Source organism: Aythya marila (assembly GCF_965140915.1).
Source record: "Aythya marila genome assembly, chromosome: 30".
Lineage (NCBI taxonomy): Eukaryota > Metazoa > Chordata > Aves > Anseriformes > Anatidae > Aythya > Aythya marila.
Genome location: NC_139071.1, coordinates 967335 through 992796, shown reverse-complemented (window position 1 = coordinate 992796; position 25462 = coordinate 967335). Strand labels below are relative to the sequence as shown.

At 56.8% G+C, this 25462-nt stretch overlaps 1 protein-coding gene across 1 annotated transcript in view; it reads right to left on the bottom strand.

The window, feature by feature from the left end:
• SARNP (SAP domain containing ribonucleoprotein) overlaps positions 1-25377 on the bottom strand; it is a 28317-nt gene extending 2940 nt beyond the window's left edge. Inside the window, exons 1-10 of the mRNA XM_082781342.1 lie at positions 25303-25377; positions 24641-24740; positions 24311-24357; positions 23261-23328; positions 21719-21770; positions 18807-18880; positions 18162-18190; positions 17587-17612; positions 16453-16521; positions 553-642 (exon numbers count right to left, since the gene is read on the bottom strand). Coding sequence (XP_082637468.1) covers positions 553-642; positions 16453-16521; positions 17587-17612; positions 18162-18190; positions 18807-18880; positions 21719-21770; positions 23261-23328; positions 24311-24357; positions 24641-24740; positions 25303-25338 — 591 coding nt within the window. The 5' untranslated portion in view covers positions 25339-25377. The remainder of the gene's footprint in view (positions 1-552; positions 643-16452; positions 16522-17586; positions 17613-18161; positions 18191-18806; positions 18881-21718; positions 21771-23260; positions 23329-24310; positions 24358-24640; positions 24741-25302) is intronic.
• Between the last annotated feature and the right edge of the window lie 85 nt (positions 25378-25462).

Sequence of the window (25462 nt, the reverse complement as noted above, 5' to 3'; positions counted from 1 at the left end):
AACCCGCTGCCGGTGTGCCCGACCCCGCAGCCACCTGGTTGAGTGGTTCCCGAGCCCCTGCAGCTCGTCCTGCCGCAGCCTCGTTTGTTAATGAGCGGGTCCCCGTCTGGAAGGAGCCCCCGTGCCCCCAGCATTGGGCAGCGCTCGATGCCTGCGATAGGGAGGGCGGCTGCGGGCCCCCAGCTGCACGTGGGGCTCCCCACAGCTCAGCGGGAGCTCCCCGTGTCAGAGGAGGACGAGCTCGCGTGTAGGGTGGCTCAGGACGATGTGAAAGCCTAAAACAGCACAGAAGTGCCCTGAGGTGGTTACAAATTTAAAAGATGGGCCAAACGCACAGAAGAGAGATCCGCCGAGGGGACGGAACAAAGCAGGGAGGAGAAAAGCTGGAAACGGGGTCAGGATCTCGGTCCTCATTATGCTCCGGGGTCTCTGGGGCTTTATTCTCAACAAGCAGAGGGCCCAGAAGCATCCAGGCCACGGGGAGCACAAGGAAGGGGAGCAGCAAGACGCCTGCGGCGGCCGCTGCCCATCCTCTTGGGAGGGGGATTTTACCTCTGTGTCCTCTGTAGCTCCAGCCCCGGCTGAACTCGTCACGATGCCGAACCGTTCCTTCCTCTTCTTCAGCTTCTCGTCTTCTTCACTCTGGCAGAAAGAAAGATGGAAATTTATTTTGCTGGCAAGGCCCCGAGGTACCCGTGTTTATGGTACTCCTCCCCCTGCGCCCAGAGCAGGACAGAGATGCCCGGGCTGAGCCAGATCTCGGCACAGGGTGCTCGCCGTGGGGGCTCTGAGCACCAGCGTGATGCCCTGGGGCAGAGCAGACCCCAGGGGCTGGCCCTGGCTGATGTTTTTTTCAGGTGACCTCCCTCCTGCTGCACTCGATGCCCCTTCTCTTGGAAACGTTTCCATTTGGAGATGGAAGCTGGGCACTCACCCCATCTTCCCAAGTCCCATTTAATTTATTTCCAGCCTGAACGAGCAAAACCCCCACTGACATTTCCCAGAGCCTTCCCATCCCTGTTTTCTCGAGGTTCTCCAAAAAGCCCGGAGGCTTTTTTTTTTTTTTTTTTTTTTTTTTTTTTTTAATCTCTGCTGCCATCACCCACGCTGATGTCCTCATCAGCGCTAATAGCCCAAGCCATCATCGCCCTAAAAGCCTCACCGCATCCATTTTCTGTAGATTTATCCCCTCGCTCTGGCCTCTTCCAGGTTTCTGCAGCTAAGGCCGGCTGATTGCTGTGCTGCTGCTGCAGTTCCTCCTCCCTCCCCTGCCGTTAAGTGCATTTCACAGCCTCGCTCCCCGACCCTCATCTCGCCATCCCGGCGGGCGCACGGCCTCCCGCGGCCGTTTCACCTCCTCGCAAACCGAGGGCTGCCAACGTCACCGCCCGGGCCTCCAGACGCACACAGGGTGCAACGAGGACCACAGGGGCGTCGTTTTAAGGAGAATTTTTAAAAACTGCCTCAAATCCCAGTGCTCCACCGGGATCAGCTGCGATTCCCTGCAGGGCTGAGGGACTGAACTGGACCTGGACCCGTTTACAGTGCAGGGGGGAGCACAGCGAGCAGCGGGGTTTGGCCCTGGGTACAGCTTTGGTATGCGAAAGGTGTGATAGATGTTAGTAAATGTGATTTACCCCTAAAAGAGGAGTGGAAACAACCTGCCCACGTCGGCACCTGACACGAGGGACACCGAGGAGCCCAGCGGGGCCAATGCAGAGCTGGGCCGGGCACCCCGAGGCTCTCAGGAGCCCCGGCTCTGCGGGAGGCCACCAGTGGCCACGGTCCGGGTGGCACGCTGCCTTCCTCCTGCACATTCCCTTCCTCCCGCACGCTCCTTGAACAACCAAATCCTTGCCAAACAGCACTGCTGATGCTGCAGGTCCCGCTGAGCCGGCGGTGTCCTCAGCTCACCTGCCCTCCTGCCTACCCCGCAGCCAGCTCCGGCTCTAACCCCACCTGCGTCCCCCCGCCGGGATCCTCAGCACCCGAGCACCGAGGGCCACGCTCGCTGCCTCGGCCGGCCCCAGGGCTGTGGGTGAGCACCCGGGGGTGCCCGACCCAGCACCCTGCCCTCCTTGGGGCAGCGGCCCCAAAATCAGCGAGGCGCGAGGCTCGCGAACAAAGGGCACGGGGAGGGATCACCACCACGGGAGAAAGTTGCTCTCGGGAGCAGCGCAGCACGCGCCACGGCCACACAAAGGAAAACTCCAGCCCTGCCCTCGGTGGCGGCGAAACGGGGCCCTAAAAATCGCCGCCGGTGCCCGCGGGCCCCAAAGCTGCTTCGGCAAAGGCGAGCGCTGTGTCTTTAAAGGAGGCTCCCAGGGACCGCAGCGAGCTGTAGGGTTTTATTTATTTTTTCGGTGAGCCACCCCCGCCCCTCCGCCCCCGCCAGTGCCCTGCAGGGAAAGCACACAACGTCGCCCTAAATCAACACCGTCCTAATGATCTCGCTCACTTGACCCCCTAGCACGACAGTGTCAGATGCAAACACGCGTACAATAAACTTCACTCCATCTTTAGCTTCTCGCTGACAGGTTTTGATTCATGGGGTGCTGAAACCCATCTGAGGAAAATTACCTCTATCAAAACGCTGCTATCTCCGCATCTATCAACCCCTGGCAGTGCCCCGGGGCCGTGCTCCGGCGCGCAAATGGGCGCACCAGCATCTGCGGGGAAAGCTGACCTCTCTGGCAGGATGTCAGATTTATTTTCTAACCTTGCTATTTCTAGGCTTGTTCTCCCTGCGCTCACGCCACGATAGTTATTTTGTAGTTTGTCTACAGAACGGGGGTGGGGGGAAGGAGAGGAAGAAAGATTGTACCGAGGGACTCCACGGCCCGAAGCTAAAACCTCTCCCGAGGCTGGGGAGCAAGGGAGCGCTCCCGTGAGCATCGCGAGCTGCTGGCACGGCGCTGCCTGCAGCCCCAAGGCTTTCGTTTGGGGTCGTGGGCTCCATCTGTGGGAGCATCTCAAAGCGAGCAGGGCCACGAGGCGAGGAAGCAAGGCCACGAGGCGAGGAAGCGAGGCCACGAGGCGAGGAAGCAGGGCCACGAGGCGAGGAAGCAGGGCCACAAGGCGAGGAAGCGAGTCTTGGTGCTGCTCTGAGCACCTCGGGCTTGCAGCAGCCCTGTGGTGAAGCGAGGCAAGCTGAGAAGCCCCCGGTGAGCCCATGAAAGGTCCCAGGGGCAGCCTGGGTGGCACAGCTCCGGCCAGCACCCATCGCACCCAGCTGTGGCCGCTCGGGTCACTTGTTCCCAAAAGCTGGAAGGATCCCTTTAAACACTGGACCCCTTTAAACACTGGACCGTTCCCTCTCTCCTGGGAGAAGGCAGAAGTGCCGCGGCTGGTGCTGGAAGAGTTAATGCCAAAAGGCATTAATTCATGGTTTCCATGGTGCGCCGAGCAGCTCTGGCACTCACCGCTGCCCTGCGAGCGGAACAGATCCGCGCTCGGGGCAGGGAGAGCACAGCTGGTTACCTTTTCAAATGGCACAAGCTCCCCGAGCGCTCAGATCTCCTCTGCCCCCCGGGCTCAGCACGCCGCCAGCAACGCCCCGTGCGGAGGTGGCGCGGCAGCGGCGCTCCGCTGGGATGTTCTGCTCCACTCGCCTCCAGGACCCAAACTCGTCCCGAGGGGAAAGCCCCAGCGCCCGCCTCGTTCTTAGCGGGCAGGCCAAGGTTGATCCCAGATCACTTAAAAGCTTCTCGTTGCCTTTCGTGGTCAGGGCAAGGAGCGGGAGCGCTGCCCGCAGCCCCCAGCGCCTGTTTGGGCATTCGGGCTGCTAATAAATGATTCACCGGGAGCATCTCTGGTCTCTGCGCTGCACAAGGTGCTGCAGGGGATGAGGGCAGCGAGGCCCCTCTGTCTCTTAGCACGTCCTCCTCTGCGCTGGCAGCATCCAGGCTCGGGCACGCAGATCGCACAGCAGCTGCTCCACGCGTGCGCTGTGAAACGAGGCTTCGGGAGCAGCGGCCGGCTCATCGCAAGCACCCAGGCAGGGGAAAAATGAAGAACCAGCGTGGCTCTTCATGGAATGTCCTGAGTTGGAAGGGACTCATAAGGATCAGCAAGTCCAGCTCCTCTTCAGGAGGCTCTGCACAGATTCAGAACAGGCAGGAACCAAGGGGAAGGTGAGGATGCACTGGAGATGCTCCGCATGTCCACATACAGCCGCCCCGCGGCGTGACCACAGCTCGCTGCTGTGGTTTGGGACCTGCCACGTACCAGGTAAGGCGACCACCTCCTCCAAAGGGGCACGGGGTGACTCCTTTGGTGCACCACCACCACGTCGGAACAGCCAGGCTGCTGCGAAATCTGCCCCCAGGCCAAGCTTCACGCTGCGCGGTCGGAGCGCTTCGCTCTGCGCAGATTAGAGCAGCCCCAGGAGAAAAGCGCTCTGAATCTGCAGATGAACCCTGGAGTGTCCTCATCACAAATGCGGGGAGAGAGAGAGAGAGAGAGAGACACGAGCCTCCTCCGTAATCACGCCCTCGGTGTTTTCATCCGCAGAGAAAGGCAGGGTGTGTGCCCACATGTGTGTGAGCCGGGCCCTTCTTGTCACTCTCCTGTATCTCGCTGCAGCATGACGGATGGCAGGATGAAAAGCAGAGCCCCGAGGCTTTCAGGCGATGGTAGATTAATGATGACATGGCCTTGACCTCCAAAAGGTAAAGGTTATGAAACACTCAAGGGTAACTGGGCTTCCAATTTCATACCCGGAGGGTGAATGACAGCAACTGATGGTTTTATTCTCAGAAACACTCCAATCCTAGGACGCGCAGCTGTCACCCACCACCTTTTTGAAATTCATCTCAACGTATTTATTCCTCCTGCTTCTTTCTCCGTGCAGGCTCTATCTGAGCGCTCCCAAGTCCTTCTGGAGCCTCCATCAGCCAGAGGCACGAGGCGATGGGGAAGCCAGAGCCAAACAGAAGCGCTCCACGCGCGGCTGGTGGCCCTTCCCACCTGGACCTGCGAAACTGCTTTCACAGGGGCCAGGGTTTGGAGCTCGCGGCAGTGGGACACGCGTTGAGACCAGCACGGACACTCACAGCCCCTCTCCAAAATAACGCCAGCACGAGGACTCCACGAGGCTCAAATATCCGACACAAGCTCCTATCCAGGTCCTTACACAAACAGCGCGTTGGAGAGACCCGTGATGCCGCCAGCACGAAGGGACAATTTCTAAAAATCGCAACTTGTTCAAAATTACACCACTTACGCAGATCCAAGGGCCTCAGTGCATGCCAGAAACATTAAGCACGGCTTTATCTGCAAGGAAAACAGATCCAAACCCCCAGTGCCAGAAGCACAACTCGGAAGCATCCCACTGACTGCCTCGCAGCAAGCCGAGGGCGACTGCAAGTTCCTCCTCCAAGCACGGCAGCATCCAGTGTAGCTGCTTCCCAGTGGCCTCGCAGGATTTACATGTTTTACACGTTTGCTGCTGCCTTTTCTGGAACTAGATTACAGAATTAGCCCACCACGTCACCTCAAGTTAAAGTAAAGCTTGATCTTCTGCCTTGCTTCACCTGTAAAAAGCTTTCTGTATCTGCCTGGGATACTGGTGTAGTGCAAAAACGAGCTGAAATCTAAGATCTTCATTAACAGAAGGAGATGGAAAAATTAACGGGCATCGGTTATTTGAAATGCTGTGCCCAGCTCTGGCTGTACACCGGAGAGGTCCCCATTTACTCATTCACACTAACGAAACTTGAGTGACTTGGTGGAGGGCTTCCTTACGGCACGACCTCGGTTCTCAGCAGCTTTTTCAGCTTTACCCAAGCTGAGGGCACCAAGCGGCTGCAGAGCTGGCTCCCGGCCCCTTCTTCCACCACCCAGCTCAGACAACAGGTCGGCAAGGCAGAAAATGCAGTGGTTTCCTGTACCTCGCGTTGAGCAGAGGGCAGGAGCTGGAACAGCCGGCAGTTCTGAGGTTTTCCTGTGTCAAGACAGCGCGGCTCTCACAGTTAGAAGTTTATGCTCGCCCCAAACGGGATCAGCGGGGGAGGAAGACAAAAAGTCACAGACAAGTGCTAAGAGTACACCTGCAGCTCTCCCAGCGCTTCAGTGCCGGAGTTGAAAAGCATTCTTCGACTTAGACGTCAGAGATGAAACAAACATGTCAGGAATGCCACATGGCAAAGTGAAGGAGACACACTTCAGGTGCACCACAAGGCAAAAGGCCTCGGAAGGGGCTTTTCATCTCTTTGCACCCGCTGAACGGCATCTTAAATATCATAAGGCACTTCCAGAGCCTCTTCCGTCCTGAAGTTCGCTCACCCCAGCGTGGGAAGGCTGCTCCACGGCCCCAGGTTTAGGAGCCTTACACCTGGCTCTGAGGGCAGAGGCCGGACAGGGTGAAAGCTGCTCGGCACCCCAGAAGAGTTTTCCCCCCGAAGAGTCCAGCTGTTATTAAAAAGGAGCAATCGGGCGATGACTGAACACGATTTGAATTGCACATTAGCCCCAGATTTAAAAAAAAAAAAAAAAAAAAAAGAAAAAAATCCATTCTATTCAAACCCAACGAGCGCAAAAACGGCAACACCCCACGGCAGCGTTAACCCTTCCCCGGCAAGCAGGGGCTCGAGCCCACGCGCCCCGGTGGGGCCACGCCGAGCACGCCACGACCTACCAGCGAGCCGAGAAGCCTCCCGTCGTGGCCAGGTGCTCACCACGGTCAGATTTACAAGGCAGAAGGAGGGGAAATTCCAGGGGGGTCGTGGAAGCTCAGTGCACGTGTGCCCGCCGTGGCTGCTGGCGGCACGCGGCACCGGAGTCGCGCACGCTCCTGCTCCTGGGGATCCCGCTGAACGCTGCCTGGTTTTGAGGCGAAGGCGATTTTATCTCCAGGATTTGCACACACGCTCCAAGGGCTGGGAAGCCAGGCGAGTGCCTGCCGCTCCTCGCCCCGAGGGGAGAAGATTTTTTGGTAATAAGCGAGATCCTGGTTTGGAGAGAGAGCAAAGAGCTTCCTCCTGCTACCCGCAGGCTCCCAACACATCTGTGGTGACTTTGGGTCCTGCAGGCACGCCAAGGTGCTGTGGGAGGGCAGTCAGGATGTGTGCGGGGCATCCTCATGGTCGGTGGCCAAGGCAGGGATGAGCAGCACGGCCCCACTTCCCTGGACTGTGGGCGAGGCAAGGACAAAACGCTGTGGAGACGTGCGGCACTGCTAGGTGAGATTTCAGGGCAGCAAGATCCCTACAGAAAGACCCAAGAGCAGCCAAAGCCCCTAACAGGACCACCTCGCCTGGGCAGCCAAGTTCCATGGCAAAGAAACAGATCTTTGGGGAAAACTAAGAAAAGGAAGCATGCAGACTGCCAGCCTCCATCCAGCACCTCCTAGAGCTGCTCTGAGAGGATGCTCCTCAATTCCCTGCGCTACATCTTCAGGCTTCTTGCAGCCAGAGATAAAAGGCGGTAGCTAAAGGCACCCGGAAAGTACCTTACGTTTGATCTTTTATGGTCACTTAATTTGGTTTCTCCATTACTGCCGAAAGCTCGAGGTTCTAGCAGAGCTCGAAGGGCAATCTGGTGACAGCGCTGCCGCTCCGCAAATATTTGGCTCCAGCCCATCCCTAGGAGTTGTTAAATCTGCCCAGTTATTCCCCAGAACTCCGACCCGCAGCCAGCTGCGCTCCAAAAAGAAGCTGCTTTTGGCCCCGCGGGATGAGCTGGGCTGCTGGAGGGCCTAAGACCGTGGCCCACTGGTGCTGAGCAGGATTTCTGTGGTGCTGCTATAAGAAGCTCTGCGCCCCCACCGAAGGCTCAGCGCGGCGTCACCGCAGGGCCCAGCGCTGCTGCGGTGCTGAAAGAGCTTCGTTAATCTTCCGAGAGCAGAAGGAGCTGCTTGAGTTATCTTAATTAAATGGATTAGATGGAGAGGAGGGGATCCTCAGCAGAACTTCCCGAAGTTTAATTCAGCGGGAGACATTCCTCACGGTCCCCCTTTGCACGCACACAGCGCACACACGCACTCCCCCGTGCATTTCACAGGGCTTTTTTTTTTTTTAATTTTAAGCTGTTTTTACTTTTGTCCTCGGCCGTGAAGAGGGGTTAAGGGGAAACCTGACTTTGTTTCCCTAGCTGCGATTCGAATGGGTTGTGGAGGGCCGGAGCGGGAGCCGGCTCTGCCATTCTTCCCTGGCTGCTCCTCCAAATTCCTGCAGCCAAATGGTTCAAGAGCCGCTGAATGGCACACATAATGACATCATTGATTGAACCATAATAGAAGGGAAAAGGGGGGGTGGGGAAAAGATGTATTTGTGTTACAGACAAAAGCTAAGTTCTGTTTCACAGCAGGGACCAATGAAGAACCAGATGACTGGACAGAGTGAGGTCAGAGAGTCCCCCCCAGCATTGTCTTCCCTTTGAGCGAGCCCTTCGCCACTCCCTGAAGGTTTGTTAGGGACGCAAATCCTTTTCAAACGGCACCAGGGATAAATACCAGATCAGGAGTCCTGCTGACCTCGCGCAGCTCTCTCGTCATTTATTTTTAAAATGACATCGTGGGTGTGTGTAAGTGCGCGTAAAGGGCCGGGGTGGGGGGAGCGCTGCGCAAGGGGCGATTGTAAACACCGAATTACTGCAAAGTTGGAGCCTGGCAGAAGCCAGAGGAGGCTGCAGGGACGCTGGGGGCTCTCCACGTGCTGCAGGCACTGGGTTTGGCATTTCACAAGGGCCTTCTCTCCATCGGGACCGGGCTGGTTGAGCAATGTTTGTGCTCGTCCCCGCAGCACGGCAGGGAGCACGGAGGGCAGGCAGCTGCCAAGGTTGCGCTGGAAGCAATGTTCGGGGCTGCTTTGGGTGCTGGTTTCATGCCCTGCCTCGGCTCAGGCTAAAAATACCCCAGGGTTTCTATTGAGCTGCAGGAAGATAATGCAAACCGCAGAGCTAGCAGCTGTAGAAGGGCGCCCGATGCTCTCTCAGGCCCGGCCACAAAAGTTTCCAGCACAAAGAGGAAAGAGCGAAAGCGCCCAGACCCTGCACCAAACCGGGAGCGCTGCGCCTGTAGAGCTGGGGGAAGGCTCCGGGGTGGTTCTGCTCAGCACCTCCCGCTGCTCCCTCCTGCAGCACGAAGCCTCTGAGCCCCCTTACCCGTGCCCTGCGTTCCCGGGGGCACTGCCCACGCTGCGGGGCCGCGCCAGCCCTGCCTGCTGTAGTTTATCCACGAGGACAGCGAGAGCGGAGGGGCCAGCAGACTGAAGGTCAGCCGTCCACGCAGCGCTGCCCTCGCCTTGCAAAGCCTCTGCTGGACAAAGCGGGGAGGCCGAGAATTAAAGCTCCTGGCAGGGAAGGAACAGAACCCAGAGCAGAGCAAGGAGGGAGAAGGGGAAGAGCACGACGTGCACGAGACCCGTGCCGCTGCTGCCCAGGCAGGTGAGGAAGCTGGAGGCAGGACCTGAAAGATGAGGCGAGCTCTCAGCCCCTCGGGCTGAACAAAAAACCTCCCTGCAGGCTTCCAGGGACGTGGCCAGAAGGCAGCAGCGTCTCTGCTGGAGCTGCCCGGGGCAGAGCTTTGCATTCCTGCACTGCTCTGTGCCTGCAGGCACACGGCCAACACAACACGGTGAAGTTCGGCTTCCACCTGGGCAGTGTGGCTGCCCGTTTGCTGCAGCACTCCCGAGCCTCCTCGTACTTTGTGCAGCACCACCGAGCTTTGCACCTCGTGAACACGCTGCTTCCTGGTAGCTTGACTCAGTCACAACCACGGGAAGAGAGTAAAACCTTCCGAAGAGCAATGAGTACTACGCCACGAAAATAGCAAACACCTGTGGAGGCAGGAGACCTGGGTTTATCTCAAGGTTTTAAGATCTGCCTTGTTCAGAAGGGATGACAACCCCTCAGAGGGCGTCCCAGTCCAGTAACTGTGTTCCAAATTCACCTTTATTCCCCTGCATGGGAATCAAGCCGCACACAGCCAGCGGCTGCGAGCCTCAGCACCCACATCTGCCAGCTCCAAAGCCCTCCGGGACGTTTCTATGAGCTGGCAAGAGGAAAGAAAAGCAGAGCCCAGGGCAAGGAGGCCACCCTGAGAGCAACCAGGGTGAGAGTCAGCTGGCGTGGTGGGTGGCCACGCTTGTTCTCAGCGATGAAGGCAAAGAGCAGCGGGACAGCAGAGCCTTTGAAGGCACCGGGCATCTCCCAACACAGACCACGTGCGGACACCGATGACCAGCAGCCTGCCAAACGTTCCTTGACAGCAGCTGACACGCAAACACCATTTCTCCAGAAAACACCTCTGAATATCTTCTCTGCTTGGCTGAGTTGTCAAGATCTTGTTCTCCCCAGTGCTTGCACGATGAAGAGGCCGTTTCTTTCTCCATGTGCAGCGACGGGAGCTGTTCGGGTCCGTGGCACGCACCTCTAGATGACCTTTAAGGTCCCTTTCAACCCAAACCATCCTCTGATTCCATGACCTCTAGCTCGTTAGGATTGCAACGAGATTCTTCCTTCCAGCAACAAACCCAGATGGTTTTTCTCCCCTGCGTACAGTCTAGAGTTATTGAGGGGCTGCAAGGGAAAAGGCTGGCTGGAGAGAAGTTCCCATTTGCCTTCTAGGAAAGCTGATACCGCTGCTTCCTTGCACAATCCCATCCCACGCCAGCAGGACCACCAGGGAGCAGGACTAGAAGCCACAGCCTCATCCCTCATCCCAGAGGGGACCATTGCACTGCCCTTGGCCACGGCGCGTCGGGCCAGCCAAGACCACCACCAAGCCCCTCCTGGGGAAGTGGTTGCTTTGTCTTCAATGAAAAACCCCAAAAGCAACAACATACAGGCCTGCCAAGACTTTACATTCGCCCTGTAACCTCAGATGTTTTTTTTCCATGGGGTTACAGCCCCGTGAAGGTTTGGGTCTGTTTTCAAGTGCACCAACAAGGCACGGGCTCACGCTGGCCCTGCACAGCCCAGTGCCCCCCTCTGCTCCCCCAGGCAGCTTCCCACACGCACCTTTGTCCCCAAAAGGTGACAGCCACATGAACGAGGGCTGGGATTAGGAGAACAGCAACGCTGAGCCCAGCACGCTGCCCGGGAGGGCTGCCTGGGCACAGAACTGTTAAAAACCACCCAAAGCCCACCCGTGACACAAGGGGAGCAGCACAACCCCCCCCGCAGCAGGCGGCAGCGGTGCAGCTCCCTCCTGGGCGACCCCAGAGGGGGGGGGCAGGGGCGGCAGAGGCCGGGCTGGCAGCACCCTTGTGCTAAAACGCCCGTGCCTGCCAGCACTATTCTTCACCTTGTCACTTCCCATTATCTTAAACCAACAGGGCTGCATTCAGCTGCTCGCCTTGGAAAACAGCGAGGGCGCTTCGCAGGGGCCGGGGGAAGGAGCGGAGCGGGCGGCGGGGCCGGCTGCACGCGGTGAGCGCGCGTGCGCAGAGCGGGCAGGGGTCCTGCCCCGGCCCTCCGGAGGCTGTAGAGGAACACGAGCTCTTCGAGGATTTCCACAAATCCTCACGGGGAGCAGCTGGAAGCCCTCCAGCAGTTACCTGCGAGAGCATTGAGGCTGGGGTGCCCCCAAACTGCTCTCTCCCTCCTGGAGCCCGAGGCTTGCCTTCCAACATGCAGTTACCCATCTGCAGTCAGCTTTGTTTAGCAAAAGCTACCGCAAAGAGAGGCACCGAACACCTCAGCCTTCCTCGGGCCGCCTGCTGATTAAGTCCTCTGTGAGCATTCCTGCAATTAGCACGGGCTAGCAGTTTTCTGGACAGTCTCCCTGCAGCAGGAACGCCAACCCGTCAGCTTCGACGCCGCACGATTTTTGTACCAGGGTCTCTCTGACTTTGCTTCCACGCATTCGCGCGACTCTGGCTGCATTCTTTTATTCTGACCTACTTTCTACTTCCTGCAGGACTGCTGAAAAGTTTCTGTGACATGCAAAAAAACCCACACACGTGAGGTGTTTCAGAGGGCTTTGCTTTCAGTTCACTTTTTAAACCAGGACTATTTTTAATCTTCCCCCCGTGTAAATCCAGCTGCCTTAGTTACCACTAGTCCAACTCAGAGGGAGATTGAAAATCCTTTAAAAATTACCTAAAGCGGCTTTTTTAAATACCTAAAAATATTAAGGTTTAAAAAACTTAACGTCATGGGAATTTCAGGGCATGTAAAAGAGTCCTGAATGTGGCACCGGTCACAGTGCGGTCACGGCACACCAGCTCCTCCGTACCTGGCAGGCTGTGCTGCCTGTTCCATGCATCACAGCGATGCTATCGCAGAGAAAAACTTCTTGAAATTGCGTTTATAAAGAAGTGCCAAGTGCTACACAAACCCATCCCAACAGCAGGACTTGTAGCGTGATCCTGAGGGGGAAGGACGCGTGGGCAACATCCAGACGAAGCGATCGACATCTCAGGACAAGGTCTCCTTGGCCACCAAGGGGTCGCAGCACACTGAAGATGTTTTTCTGGGCCACATTTTTATGTATTCTAATCACCTTACAGAAGGTAAGAGGGAAAGAGGAATTAAAATGAAGACCACAAAGAGAAGAGCCTGGGTTACAGCCCAGAGGAGACGGCGCTCCTCCACTCCGTGCCCCATCAGAGACTGCGTGGGGAGCAGAGAGGAGAACAACGGAGACACGGAGGTGACGACAGGCAGAAGTAGAGAGCTCAAGGAAAAAAATTATGCAGGGGCACGTGGCCTTGCAGAGCTCCTGCTCTGCCTTCAGAGTGACAGCAAGACTCGTTTCTTGAGCACAAACCAGCCACGTAAGCCAGTTGTACATGGTGGCGCATGCATTTTTGAGAAGCACAACATCTGTCCTAGGAACAATCCCCGTCCACCAGGCCTTTCCCCTCCCTCCTTGCCAACATCAGCACTTCTCCCCACCACCACTCTCTGCTTCCTTGGTGGTTAATAGCTTCTCATCCGGGGTTGGCAGGGGGTGCTTGGAAAGATTGCAGGCAGAAAAATTATCCAGGAAAAGGATTCCTCCTCAGCACGTTATTATAAGCTTGCTGGAAGCCAAACAATTAAGGCAATTGTTTTCTCTCTCTCATTTAGATATTTTGTATACACACAAACTTTCTGCTGGTCGACTGACCCCTGCTCTGCTCCACCACCACACCAACGTCACGCAGTCAGCCTGCCAGCTCTCTCCGGCTAATCTCAGGCAGCGAGCGCAGCAGTTCTCATCTGCCCCACGTAAAACAAGCTCTCATTAACGAGAATTAAGGCAGCATTAATCCAGAACCCTGACCGACAGACGTATTAAAACACAAACTCCTCCTAGCCACGGGTCAGCACCTTTAGATCGGGGGGGATACTTCAGCACGCGGTACTGCTGCTGCTGCTCAGGACCCCAACTGCTCTCGCGACACGTCCCGAGGCTCGGTGCCCCAGCTGTGAATTGGAAGACCTGCAGCTGGGCGCAGAGAAGTTTTTCGAGGCGAGACACAGCTCAGGAGGCACGCTGCAAACAGAGAAACTCTCCCCGTGGTTACTCCTGACCAGCCCGCCCAAAAAGCCACCAAGGCGACATTGGGAAAAATGAGGCAAATCCCCCAAAGTGTTGGGAGAATTGGGTAATTCCCCTGAGATGATGGGAAAATCAGGCAATTCCCCCGTGAGGATGGGGACACCGTGAGCACTCGTCCCCTCGGGGCAGGAGATCTGCAGGCAAGGAGCCTTTGTCTGCCCACCGTCGAGGACGTGCACTGGGACTCCTGACTGGAGTGACCTTGGCGCAGCCGCGTCACCTCTCCGCCCGCAGCCCCGACCCGAGGAGGGTTAATCAGCTAATTGTTTGCGAGGCACTTGGAGACCTCCGCGTTAAAGGGGAGATAGAAAAGCCAATTATTTTGGTCATCTGCTCAGATTGGGAAAGGTATTTGATAACGTGATCCTAAAGGTGGCAAGCAGAGCTTTTATGTTATCCCAAGGGCTCTCGCTGTCCATTTGGTGCCAACGCTTCCCCGGCGGGAGACTTACGAGGCTATTTTATACATAAAGAGCGAGCCTTCCCCTCGGAGAAACGCTTCTGAACCACGACCACGACGCAGGCAGCTCCCTCTGCAGCATCCAACCCTGCATATAAAACACGCAGCTAAACACCCTCCCCTGGGGAGCGGCGAGTTGGAGTGTTACAGGGAGCAGCTGCCGTGGAGAGGGAACATTTACAAGTGTGGGGGGTTAAGTACAACTAACAGGAGTCAAGGGATGGTAGCTTCAGGTCAGAGCGTGCGCTTGAACAGGAGGCCTCGGAGGGGAGAGTTAGTGCTACGGGGAGATAAACGCTTGCTTGATTTATTTTAAAAATTAATTTGATGGCCTCGTGCTGCCTTGAGACAAACGAGCACCTGCCTCCGCGGCTCGAGCGGAGCCAACCTTTCTGTTCCGCCTGCTCTCCTCGCAGCAACCCGGGTCTTGCTTTCCCCTTCAGGCAGGGAGGAAGAGGATTTTAAACTTGAAAGATTTCTACGCTAGAGGGCTAACGGAGGGGGAAGGGGGGTTCAAAGCTACAGATGAGTTCACAGCCACTAACGCAGCTCTGTATTTGCTCCCTGCTCACAGCAGGCCTGAAATCCCCCTTAGCTACGATTCTCCCCCCCAGCATCCCTACCCCTCCCCAAACCAATTTGAATAGGAAATGAAGTGTGGCTCCGTGGAGACAATGGTTTATTGTAAAGTTTTTTGCTGCGACGCACGGTATAAAAACCTGCCAAGACACATGTAAACATTCGCAACTGCCAGGCTCCTCCGTAATGAAAAGCTATAAAGAACACCCAGGTGGGAAGCACAATACCACCAGCTAATTAAAGTAACCAATAATATTCCTCCCAGGAATGCAGGAGTGTGTTCCGCTCAGTGGGAGAAGCCACTTCTAAGCCCATGAACTCGGCTTCCTGGTGGAGCAAACAAAAAAAAAAAAAAAAAAGAAAACAAAAAAAAGGACACGGCGCGGCGAGGCGGGCGCTGCTCCGCGGAGCGCGGGGCACACAAAAAGCCGAGCGCGGGGCAGCCGGGGGCTGGAGCTGAGCTGCCGCGAGCTGAGCTCGTTGGGGAGCTGCTCAGGGAGCTCAGACCTCACGTTTTGGGTTTTTTTTTCGGGTTTTTGGCATGTGCAGGGGCCACGGGGCAGCTCCGGCACCCGGCTCCTTCCCCAAGCCCCAGCAGCACGAAGCTGCAGCCGCACAACCCCGCTGCGGGAAGGCCACAGCCATAAACATTGACAAGGCATATATCCCTCCTGAAAAATGGGAGCTCCTAGTGACAGGGTTAATGATGTTTGAGCAGCCTCTCACCCTTAGCTCCACATATCCCAGCGTTAATGCACTGGCCTCCTTCCCCCACCCCCAAAGGGACAGGAGAAGGAAGGGGGGGGGGGGCGGGAAACAGCGACCTCCAATGCCAGATATTTTCTACATCAGTGAATTCCCAGGGCCGATAGAATAAAGCAGAACGCTCAGAGATGGAGAAGCAGGCAGCAAAAAAGGTCAAATCCGTCCCCCCGAGGAGGAGAGGGGCTTATTTCGCGGGGCTGGAGGGAAGAGAAACCTCCCCTCGCTCTTACCCTTTCCAGCTGGAGAGGAGAGGTCTCCATGCCAACACCAGGCAGCTGTTAGGACCGGACAATCCTTCCTCACTCCCCACTATTTCTGAGCACTGCTGCGGCACGAGGGTCATTAAAGCCCGGAGGAGAAGGCCATTTGTGACCGGGCAGCGCGCGGGACGCTGCGCCGATTTCAGAGCACGCTGATCCTTCCCTGTCTCACCCAAACGCACCACCCTCAGCTTCTCCCCACCCTGCCACAGAAGCCGTGCAGGCAGGGAGGGCATTACCACGCCGCCAAGCACAGCATTCCCTGCACACACACACACCCCAAAGCCACCCGTCGGGCTGGAGGCCAAGTGCGGCTCCATCTCCTGCCCTGCCAACAGCTCCGACACGCCGAGGTGCTACACACGAGGACCGGAGAGCCCACGGATTTCTCCCTGGCAAAATAAATAGCTTGAAGACCGAACTCACCCCCCTGCAAAGCTCATCTCATCGGTACTTCAGAGTTATTTGCTACCAGGGAGCTCCGGACTCCTCTTTGTGGAGCTCGTTACCTCGGTCTTTACAGACTCGGCTCCTACCCCAACCAGAAACGGGCGCTTACGCAGCGCGAGTCAAATGCCCGAAACCAAACCAATTTCACAGCCTGCCCACCAGCGTCGCTTCCCATGCTTTAAGACGAACAACTTTCAAATTCAACGCCTCTATCCACCCATCATAACTTCCTCAAAGCCACGTTAAAAACGTCTCACACAAAACAAACCGAGGATGAGATAAGGAAGCGCTGCTGACAGAACTCCCCCAGGGCCTGGCGCCCACACGGCTGCATGAATAACAAGATGTAAAAGCAGCACGAGGGCTCTGAGCATCACCGAGTGCTATGGGATGGAGCACTGGGCTCCTCTGGAGGTGCAAGGAGTGTCCTGGAGGCCAGTGCACCTTACCTTCTTGGAGAGCGAAGAGACATTCAACCCAAATCTCTGAGCCCTTTCCTTTAATTTATCCATGTTGACCTATAAAGACACAGGAAACGATTTATGGTTTAAAATCACCACCACTCGAGTAGCAGCAGCAGCCCAAAGCTGGCCCGGTGGCTCAGAACACCCAAAAGGATAAACCCCAGGGTGGTGGCCCCCTCCTGAAGGAGCAGCTGCACCTGGTACTTGTCCTGTGGGAGTCCAGCCAACACAAACAAGAATTAAACGACCTCTCACGCAGACTTGCCCATACTCCTGGAAATTATCACTGCTCTCTGGCTGCCACAGGTTTAAGAGATCCTTGCTGCACCCTCGTTCTTCCCAAACTATGAAGTCACGTCTGACCAGGTCCTGTGACCAAGCAGCTTGCCAGCAGAGCACCCAGCCTCGCTGGAATCTCCCAGAGAAGCAAGAGCCGCCCTTACAGCTCTTGTCCCTAGCACCACAGCTGGGCACGTCCAGGGAGAAATCCACAGCGTGAGCTCTGCAGAGGAAGCCCTGGTGCTGTTCTGCCCCTCAGATGTTCACGCAAAGCCTTTTATGCCCCTGGCACAAGAGAAACCCAGAACTCTGCCCCGGGACAGATCTTGGGGTGCCTTAATGCTGCTCCCCTCATCCTTAGGCCGGCACCAAGCCAGCTGCACCGTGCGACCACAGCTCTCAGCCACGCACACTCCGGTGCCTCCTGCTTCGACCTGGACAGCAGGCAAAGAAGCACTGGCACTGAAAATGGAGTAATAATTCTAAGAGTCATTCGTACTTTCCATTCCAGAAGCAGGATTCAAGCAATTCAAAGTCAAATAATGAAAACAAGGCATATGGAAAAAAAGTTGAGTATCCACCCACATTTCTGGTGTTTCATTCTGCGATCAGCTCACCTGAGAGCACTGTCACAGGAGGCAGCCAAATACTACAACGGGAGGGGAACCCACCCGAAGCACAACATGCAGGTGGGCCTCCCCACTGCCCCTCACTCCGTGCTGTTCTCGGAGCATTTTGATGGTTCAGGTCACCCCTGCAGACGGGAACTTCTCTGCACAAACCACAACCCACGTGAGGAGCCTGAGCAGCGGTAACCCGTGAACAAGAAGCGTGTCTTACCGTAGGTTTGCTGTCTGCAGAGAGGCCTGAAACGAGGAGGGAAACAAAAAAAGAAAACCCAGTTAGAGAACAAGCAGCCAGAGCAGCATCCTATCTGACAAGAGGCGCGGTGGAGGAGTCACGCACCTGCCCGGCACAGACTCGTAAAGAATTTCTGTCCCACTTTTCCCAGCTTTACCTCTGCTCTCCAAATTCTTTTCATCCCCAGGTCAGTTTTTCCCACCCACAGAACCACTGCCATCCTCACACCTTGCAAAGAAAGCTCTGACAATTGAACCTGGCGTTTGAAAAGAAGCCCAAGGACGTTCGGCGCCCCGATCAGGGTTACCCCACACCTGGCTGGCGTCCTCCAGTTGGGTTGGGGAGTACAAGACGCTGACAGATGTCTGAACTACCAAGAAAACCCCACCTGCATTTCATCCTGAGTCTACAATCCCTGCTCAGAGCTTCTGGGTGTGGGCAGGAAGAGGGACAGAGAGTGAAACAGCCTCCACCAGCTTTTTTTTTTCTCCCAGGAATAAATAAATATTTGCAGTGAGGTCACTCCATGAGTTAGTTCTGGTTCACCTTCTCACCTTTAGTCGAAACTGTGGCCAAACCAAACCTGCAGAAAGTAAACAGAGCTTAGTCAGACTCAGGCACACGTAAGGCAGGCAAGCATCTAACACGTCGAGCCTTAGCTTAACAAAGCAGTTTTCCCTTCAAATACTTTTCCCAGGTGTAATTCAGGCAAACAGGTTTGTGCACAAGAGCGACTGGAATCCAGTTATTGTTGCCTCCTGTAGCTACTGCAGCAACTCCTCCATTTACTGTGAACAGCAATTCCTCACTTACTTCAGAAAAACAGCTTCAGTGCCCAGAAAACTAGCTGGATCATCAGCACGGAGCCAGTTTTGCCTTCCCCTGCCCTGTCTCTCCAGCGTAACTTTAAGCAGCACTAGAAATTTCACTGGTACTGAGCACTCCAGTGTGACACAGCCCGGCTTTGACACGCGTGTCTCCTGGCTCACGAGGAGCACAACCTCTACACACGTCACAGCAAGTGTCTGCAGACCCTTGAGGAAATCCATCCAGTTTGTTCAGGCTGGAGGCAAATTCCACCTCCTCCTTCACGCTAAAAGCCACCTCCACATCACGCCAGCACAGCCTGCCACTGCCAGATGTGTCCCAAGAGGTCTCCTCCCGAGCTAAAGCAGGGAAGGCTCCGGGCGTGGACTCACCGAGCTGCACGCGCTGCCTTCTTGCTCTCCAGGCTCACGGGCACGTTGAAGCGTTCAGCCCTCTTCTGCATCCTCTGGAGGGAGAAAAGGAAAAAGAACCCAGTGAGAAGAAAGAAGATTTGAGGCGTACAGAAAGAAAGCAGGAAGAGGCACACGGGAAAGGCAGCGGATGGGTAATGCTTCCACGTGCCCTGCTGGGCCAGCAGCGTGTGGCCTGGGAAGGGAAAAATCCCCTCCTGTGCCTGCAGGTAACGGGAGAGCTGCTGCAGGCACCTGGAGCCATCCACGAGGCCACCCCATAACCTCCTGGATGTGTGCTTGACCAAAGGAAGCTCTCCAAGTCCTAACGAGCTCGGTCCAAATAATAAAGGCACCTTTCAGAAAAAGGTGCAGCCGGCTGCAAGAGCAAACAGCTCCACTTCTGGGCTCTGTTTGCACAAGAAAAAGGGGTTTTATTGCCCTTTACTCAGGGAGCGCTCCCAGGACAGGACAGGAGGCGTGCCAGAGGAGAGCAGGGCCGGGGAGCTGACGGCAGCAGATGACTATTTGGAGGTGCTACGAGGCTGCAGCCAAGCTGAAGGCTGGTGTGCCAGCAGCAGGCGGGGGCGCTCCCCTTCCAGGGAAGCCCCTGTGCCAGGGGAGCAGCGCTCCTGGCACGCGCTGCAGAGGGAGCGGCCGCGCCGGCCCTCCCGGAGGCAGGGAGCAAGCAGGCGGCACAACCAGCTCGGCTGGCTCCCAAAAAAAAGAGGCAAACAAGATTTCTTTGGCTATGCAAAAGGCCAAAGAAATATGCTAAGAGAAGAGATGGTGGGGGGGGTTTCAGGGACCTTATTTATTTGGCACAAGGTTTTTCATGAGACCGCCGCTATTCATGCTGTTGGCTCAGCCTCGCAAGCAGAGTTTGTCATCAGCAGCACAATTTGAGGCAAAATTCAGCTCTGTGGAAAGGATTCAGCCTACTGCAGGCAAGGCTTGCCTGGACCACAGCACGCTGCCCAAGAAAGAGAAGCTCAGAGGTGTCAGAAGTGCAAGCGTTGCACCAACGAGCATTAAATCCCCTTAAAAGCTTAAGGGAAATATTTAACATTTCATTATTACACAAGGGCCCAGAAATGTGTTGGGTGCTTTAGAGGTTAGAGAAACAGATAGCATTTGAACGGAAACATTTACTTTAGCCGAAAGCACAGTGAGGAGTGCAATAAACATTTGCATCAAAACATAAATGTTTAGAGAAGACGGATTAGGAACACCACTCCTAATGGTGCCAGTACCAAAGAACTTTTTACTCGACTGAGAAAAGACAGACAGAAAAATAAAACGTGTTAGCGCTCAGCTCCAAATCGATTTCCCCATTCTGACACTCTGAAAACATCCGAAAGGAAGACTCGACCCGCTCCTGAAAGGGCTCTCCACCATGGAAAGGCCACCCCGGATCAGAGAAAGGCTCTCCCTACCCCAAAACCCTGCCTGAAGCTGATCCTAAAGGTCACAAGCAAGGCAGGGAGGTGCCACGGTTGATGACGTCCTGACTTTCGAGCTGAGCTCACATTTGCATTCACTTAACCCCGATGGGCTCCTTCCTGGGATTTGTCTCCCTGCTTCACGAAACCACCAACACTTCTTACAACTGCAGCAGCCAACATCACCGGCCACAGGTCTGAATCGTGCACTGTACGGGCAAACAATTCCCTTTTTTATTCAAAAAAAATGTCTATATAATATAATTTTGCTGAAACCTATCCAATCCACACAACCCAAAAAAAAAAAAAAAAAAGTGGTTTTCCTGTGAATAGGTTCCACGGAATTTGGGAGGAAAAACAAAAAAACAAAAAACAAAGGACAAGAGTGCAATTTCAGCAGGTCTGCTTAATTGGTGCTTTACGCAGCTATGGCCACGGGCAGCCCCGAGCCCCAGGGGACACGGCTCCTCCAGCACCACGTCCAGCTCACACCAGGTACCACACTTCTCTTCGCTACTCCTCCAGCTGAGGTCCTAATCCTCCGCTTGCGCCATCGCCCCGGTTGCTGTGGAAATGGCCGTGTCCCAAACAGAAGATTAGGGCTCTGAAGTCGTGGCGAACAGCAGGGAGACGAGAATCGTGTTTTCCTACCGATTTCTTTCTCATGGAGCGTGAGCGGAAAACAAGGTGTGGGAGGGGGGATTAGGGAACCAGAATCAGGGTCTTGAAACCCGAAATTTCGCAAAGTTCTCCCAGAGGAATCGGCAGCTTCTGAACGTGTTTGGCTGAAATAAGCCCAGCAAATCTCAGTGACAAAGTTCCAGGGGGAGATAAGGGCGATCTGTTAGCTCATCCCAGTGCCTCCCAGACTGATTGCGCCCTGCGGCCGCACCCTGGAAGCTTTGCAGCTTTGCCTGGCTGAAGCAATCGCCCTGAGGGATGGGGATGTGCCACAGGGGGGTGAGCCCCGCTGCAAAGCTTTTCGTGCTCCTGATAGCAGGAAGGGAAGCACAATTTATGTGCTAGAGTAATAACAGGGGCAGCTCGAGGCTTTAAAATCCAAATCTGGGGATGCTACGGGGCTACTACGGGGCTAAATCCACCTGGGAGCCACTCGGCCTGTCCCCAAGCTGGAAATATTGAGGCAGGGTCAGCGGTGGCTGGTGGCAGGCAAACAACAGCCCCCAGCAAGGAAAGGGGCACGACCAGACAATTGAGAGAGGCATTCCTTAAAGCCCCATCAAAAACGGAACATGCCACGGGGGCGCCACCCCGCTAGGTCAGCCCGCAGCCAGCGACCGGTCATTAGTGTAAAATCAAGCCAAAAAAAGCAGGGTTACAGTGGAAACGCTGACAGAGCCCCAGCAACGCACGGAAGAGCCTCCGAAGGAAGCGAGCGAGGAGGCCGACACCTCACAGCGAAGAGGATGGAGCAGCAGAAGGAAACCTTACCTCCATCTGCGAGATTTCTGAGGTTATTTTCACTACTTTCTTTTCTGTGTTCCTAGAGGTGTGGGGAAAGAGAGAGATCGGTCAGCAGGGCTCCCGCTGGCTTCCTCTCGTGCCTCAGCAGGAGAGGGGTCGGGGTTCTCCTCCCAGCCACCCACCTCTGGCTCCCCGCCACCCCCAAATTGCTGAGGGGCTGTTCCCAAACCGCCAGCAGCCCTTGTAGGGGCAGGCTGAGAGCCCAGGTACCAATGCTGGGGCACGAGGTCCATAAAACCTCCATGTTTAGGGCACACAAGGAAACACAGAGCGGTGAAGGCGCAGCCACTGCTCCTCCTCCAAGCCAAACGAGCGCCTGGAGCACTCCTGAGCCCCTTCAGCAACGATGGGAAACGAGCCCCCAAAGAGCAAAAGACACAAGAGCCACCCTCAACACCCTCACCCGCTCCCAGCAAGGCTTGGAGAAGAATTATTTCTATTTATGGTGAGAGAAGCACCCTGTGACTGCAGCGGGTGCTGCAGAAGCTTCTCGAAACCTGGGGGGACAGCACAGCGAGAAGCCACAGACCCGCACGCCCAGGAACAACCTCCTGAAGGCTCTTAACAGCAACACTCGGCTCTTGGTAGAAGCCCAAAGCCTCGACTGCCTGCCCCGAGGAGCTTTATTCCTTTACGGCCCTGCAACACAAAGGCTCGTTCTGTTCTAGTTCATGGGACAGCCTCGGGCAGCTCTCCCCAGGTCAGCACCCGCACCCGGCCCGGGCTCCGTTTCAAACACACACTCCTGAACAATGAGCAGCTAACAACAGCGGGACGGGAAAAAGCCCGCACGAAAATATAATGGAGGGGGCGTGCTCCGAGGTTTATGCTCCGAAAACAGAGCTCGGGCTCGAGGGGGAGGAAAACAAAAGAGCAAGAGACAAAGTTCGGAAGTTCCCAGGCTAAATGGAACATCCTCCTCCTCCTCCAAACAACTCCCATAAAACGGTGGGGCACAGCCAGCCTCATTAAGGCCTCCCATTTAGAGAAACGCGCTGCTTTTGTTCCAGATTCCCGGACAGGTTTCTCATTTTATGCCCTGAAAGGTAGTAATGGTTTAATAACACTTTCACAGGAAGCAATTCGGCCGGGGCCGGCCGCGCTCCCAGCGCAGCGCCGCGGGTGCAGGACGCCCCCTCCTGCCCGCACAGCACCACGGCCCCAGCACCCCAACCCAGCATTTGGGGTGCACCCCGCACCCCGTTACCACTCGGGGCTGAGGCTCCCTGCAAGCAGGGATGCCCAAAACCACGCGAGCTCCGAGCTGCTTTCAGCCCAAGCTCTGAGACTGGGCTGTGCCAAGCTCGCGCCACCACCCGCAGCCTCAGAAGCGACCCCAGGAGCTGCCCTCGCTGCGGGGGCTGCGACCCCTCCGGCCTCAGGGGGTCTCAGGAGGCTCACGAAGAACCCGTAAGTGTTTGGAGGAGGGGGAGCACACCCCCCGTGCACCCCTCGCCTTACAGCCACCCCCCCCAGGTTTGTTTTGGCCCCCGCAGAGAGGATAGTTACACGTCGGGTGATTTTACGGGAGGCTCCTCCGCTTTGACAGGCGGCTCCGCTGGCTTCTGCTCTTCTTCCTGCCGGGGAAGGAGTCAAGAGGAGGTCAGGAGGAGCCCAGCACCCCACAGGGAGGCTGTCGGGGCTCAGAACTCTGTGCTCAGCGGGGACATGCCTGCATTTCAGCCCCCGAAGGCTCCTGTGAGTGTCACAGCAGCAGGGGACACTCCACATCCCCAGGGACGAGCGCCCAGCTCCTGAGCACAAGCAGCTGCCTCATGGCTGAGGGAAGGGAAGGGAAGGGCCGTGTGCTCCGAGCCCCCTTCCTCCTCCCCAGCCGTGCCTAACTCAGTCCACGAGGCACTACATGGAGTATTTCTCACCATAAATATTATATAATGATAAATATTGTATCCAAACCCTGCCAGGGTTTGAACAACACTGCTACAGACACGGATTTATTTATTTTTTTTAACACCCCAAAGCCAAGCCCTTAGCACAAGGCCCGGGCTTCGCAAGACTCAGGAAATAATTGGAATGAAGCCCTTGGGCTGGCAAGCAGGGCCAGCAAACACCCAAAGCACATGGCTCCCGATGTCTCGTGCTGCTCTAGGAAGGCTCAGTGCCCTTCTCCCACCGAATGTGTTTTGGGACACTGGGGAGAAGCTCCCGGGTGCCTCACACGTCCTCGTGGGGCCACGTGCTTGAACATCACCATTGACAAAATCACGGGGTGACAGCGCGGCTCCTGCTGAGCCCGGGCAGAATTCCCCCCTCCGAAGCAGCAGCCACACACGGAGCCCACACGCACCTCCAAAGCCCAGCTTTTCACACACCCTGCACGCTGATGCGGCAACACCGAGACTTCAGCATCAGAACTGGGCAGTTTTGACCCCCCAGTGAGCCGCAGCAGTGCTTCCCAACGGTGCCTGGCAGCGCTTGTTGCAAGGCAGCCTCCAGTTCTGCCCCCTCGTCCCAGCGCCCTCCCAGCTGGGCCCGGCACAGCAAAACCCAACACGGCCACCCAGAGGCCGCGCGCCGCCAGGCCAGCCCCAAATTTACCTCTATTTCTTCTCCCAGAACGTCTTCCTCGTTGGCTTCTTCTTCAGCTGAAGGGGAAGAAAAAAACCAGAGTAATTAATGATGAAAATCACTCGATTAATACCTGGCCTCTCCAATAAGGCCACTGTGAGCGTTTGATTCACGAAATGAGGAGGGGAGAGGCAAAGCCCCAGCAAGGTGCCCAAACGAGGCCTCCTCCCGCACAAACAAAGCCCAACCCCAGGAGCTCTCTCGCCAATGCCAACCCCGAGCAGCAGCCGCAGCCTGGGGGGGCTCAGGGAAGGAGCCCCCGTGCCCATCAGGGGGGTGAGGGGGAGGCTGTGTGCGTACCGTGCTCCTCCAGGTAGGCCTGCAGCCGGTTGATGAGATCCTGCTTGTTCCCCTTCGCCTCCAGGCCGCGGGCCAGGCACTCCTGCTTCAGCTCTGCCAGCTGCGACGGGGGAAGCTCCGATTAATTAGCGGGCGTGATTAACGGGGGACGCAGCGAGGGGAGAATAATAACAAAAAAGGGGGAAAACGGCGCACAACCGAGGCAGGTTTTTAGCAGCCCCGCACGCTGAGCCCCCCCACCCCCGCCTTTGCTGCAGGCGCCCCGGTTGCCCCCGTTGCTCCCCGGGGCCTGGGGGTGCAGAACGGCCCGGGCGGCCTCAGGGCGGCGGGGAGGGACCCCGAACAGCCCGGGGGGGGCACCGGGGAGCGGCACCGGCACCGGGAGGCGGCGGCGGCTCCGCACACAGCCCCGTGTGCCTGCGAGCGCGGCACAGGCCGGGAACCGGGCCCCACCGAGCACCCCCAGGCCCCACCAGGCCCCACCGGGCTCCCAACCGGGGCCTCCCACAGGGCCCAGCGGCGGGAGGCGCTGCCCCAGGCCCGGTGACGACCCAGAGGCGGCGGCTGGAGCCTGAACCCATCGGCCCCGGGCCCCCCGAGTGCTGGCGGGGGTCAACGGCCCGGTAGCGGCCCGGTGGAGGCGGCGCGGGCCCCGCCGGTACCTTCAGCTTGTGGAGCTCCACGGGCTCCGCCGCCATCTTGCCGCCCCCTCAGGCCGCCGCCGCTGCCGCCGCCGGCCCCGCCCCCCGCCGGCAGCCCGCCGCCCAATCACGGCCGCGCTTCCTGGACCGGCGATTTCAAACTGCCGCCCAACACCGCTCC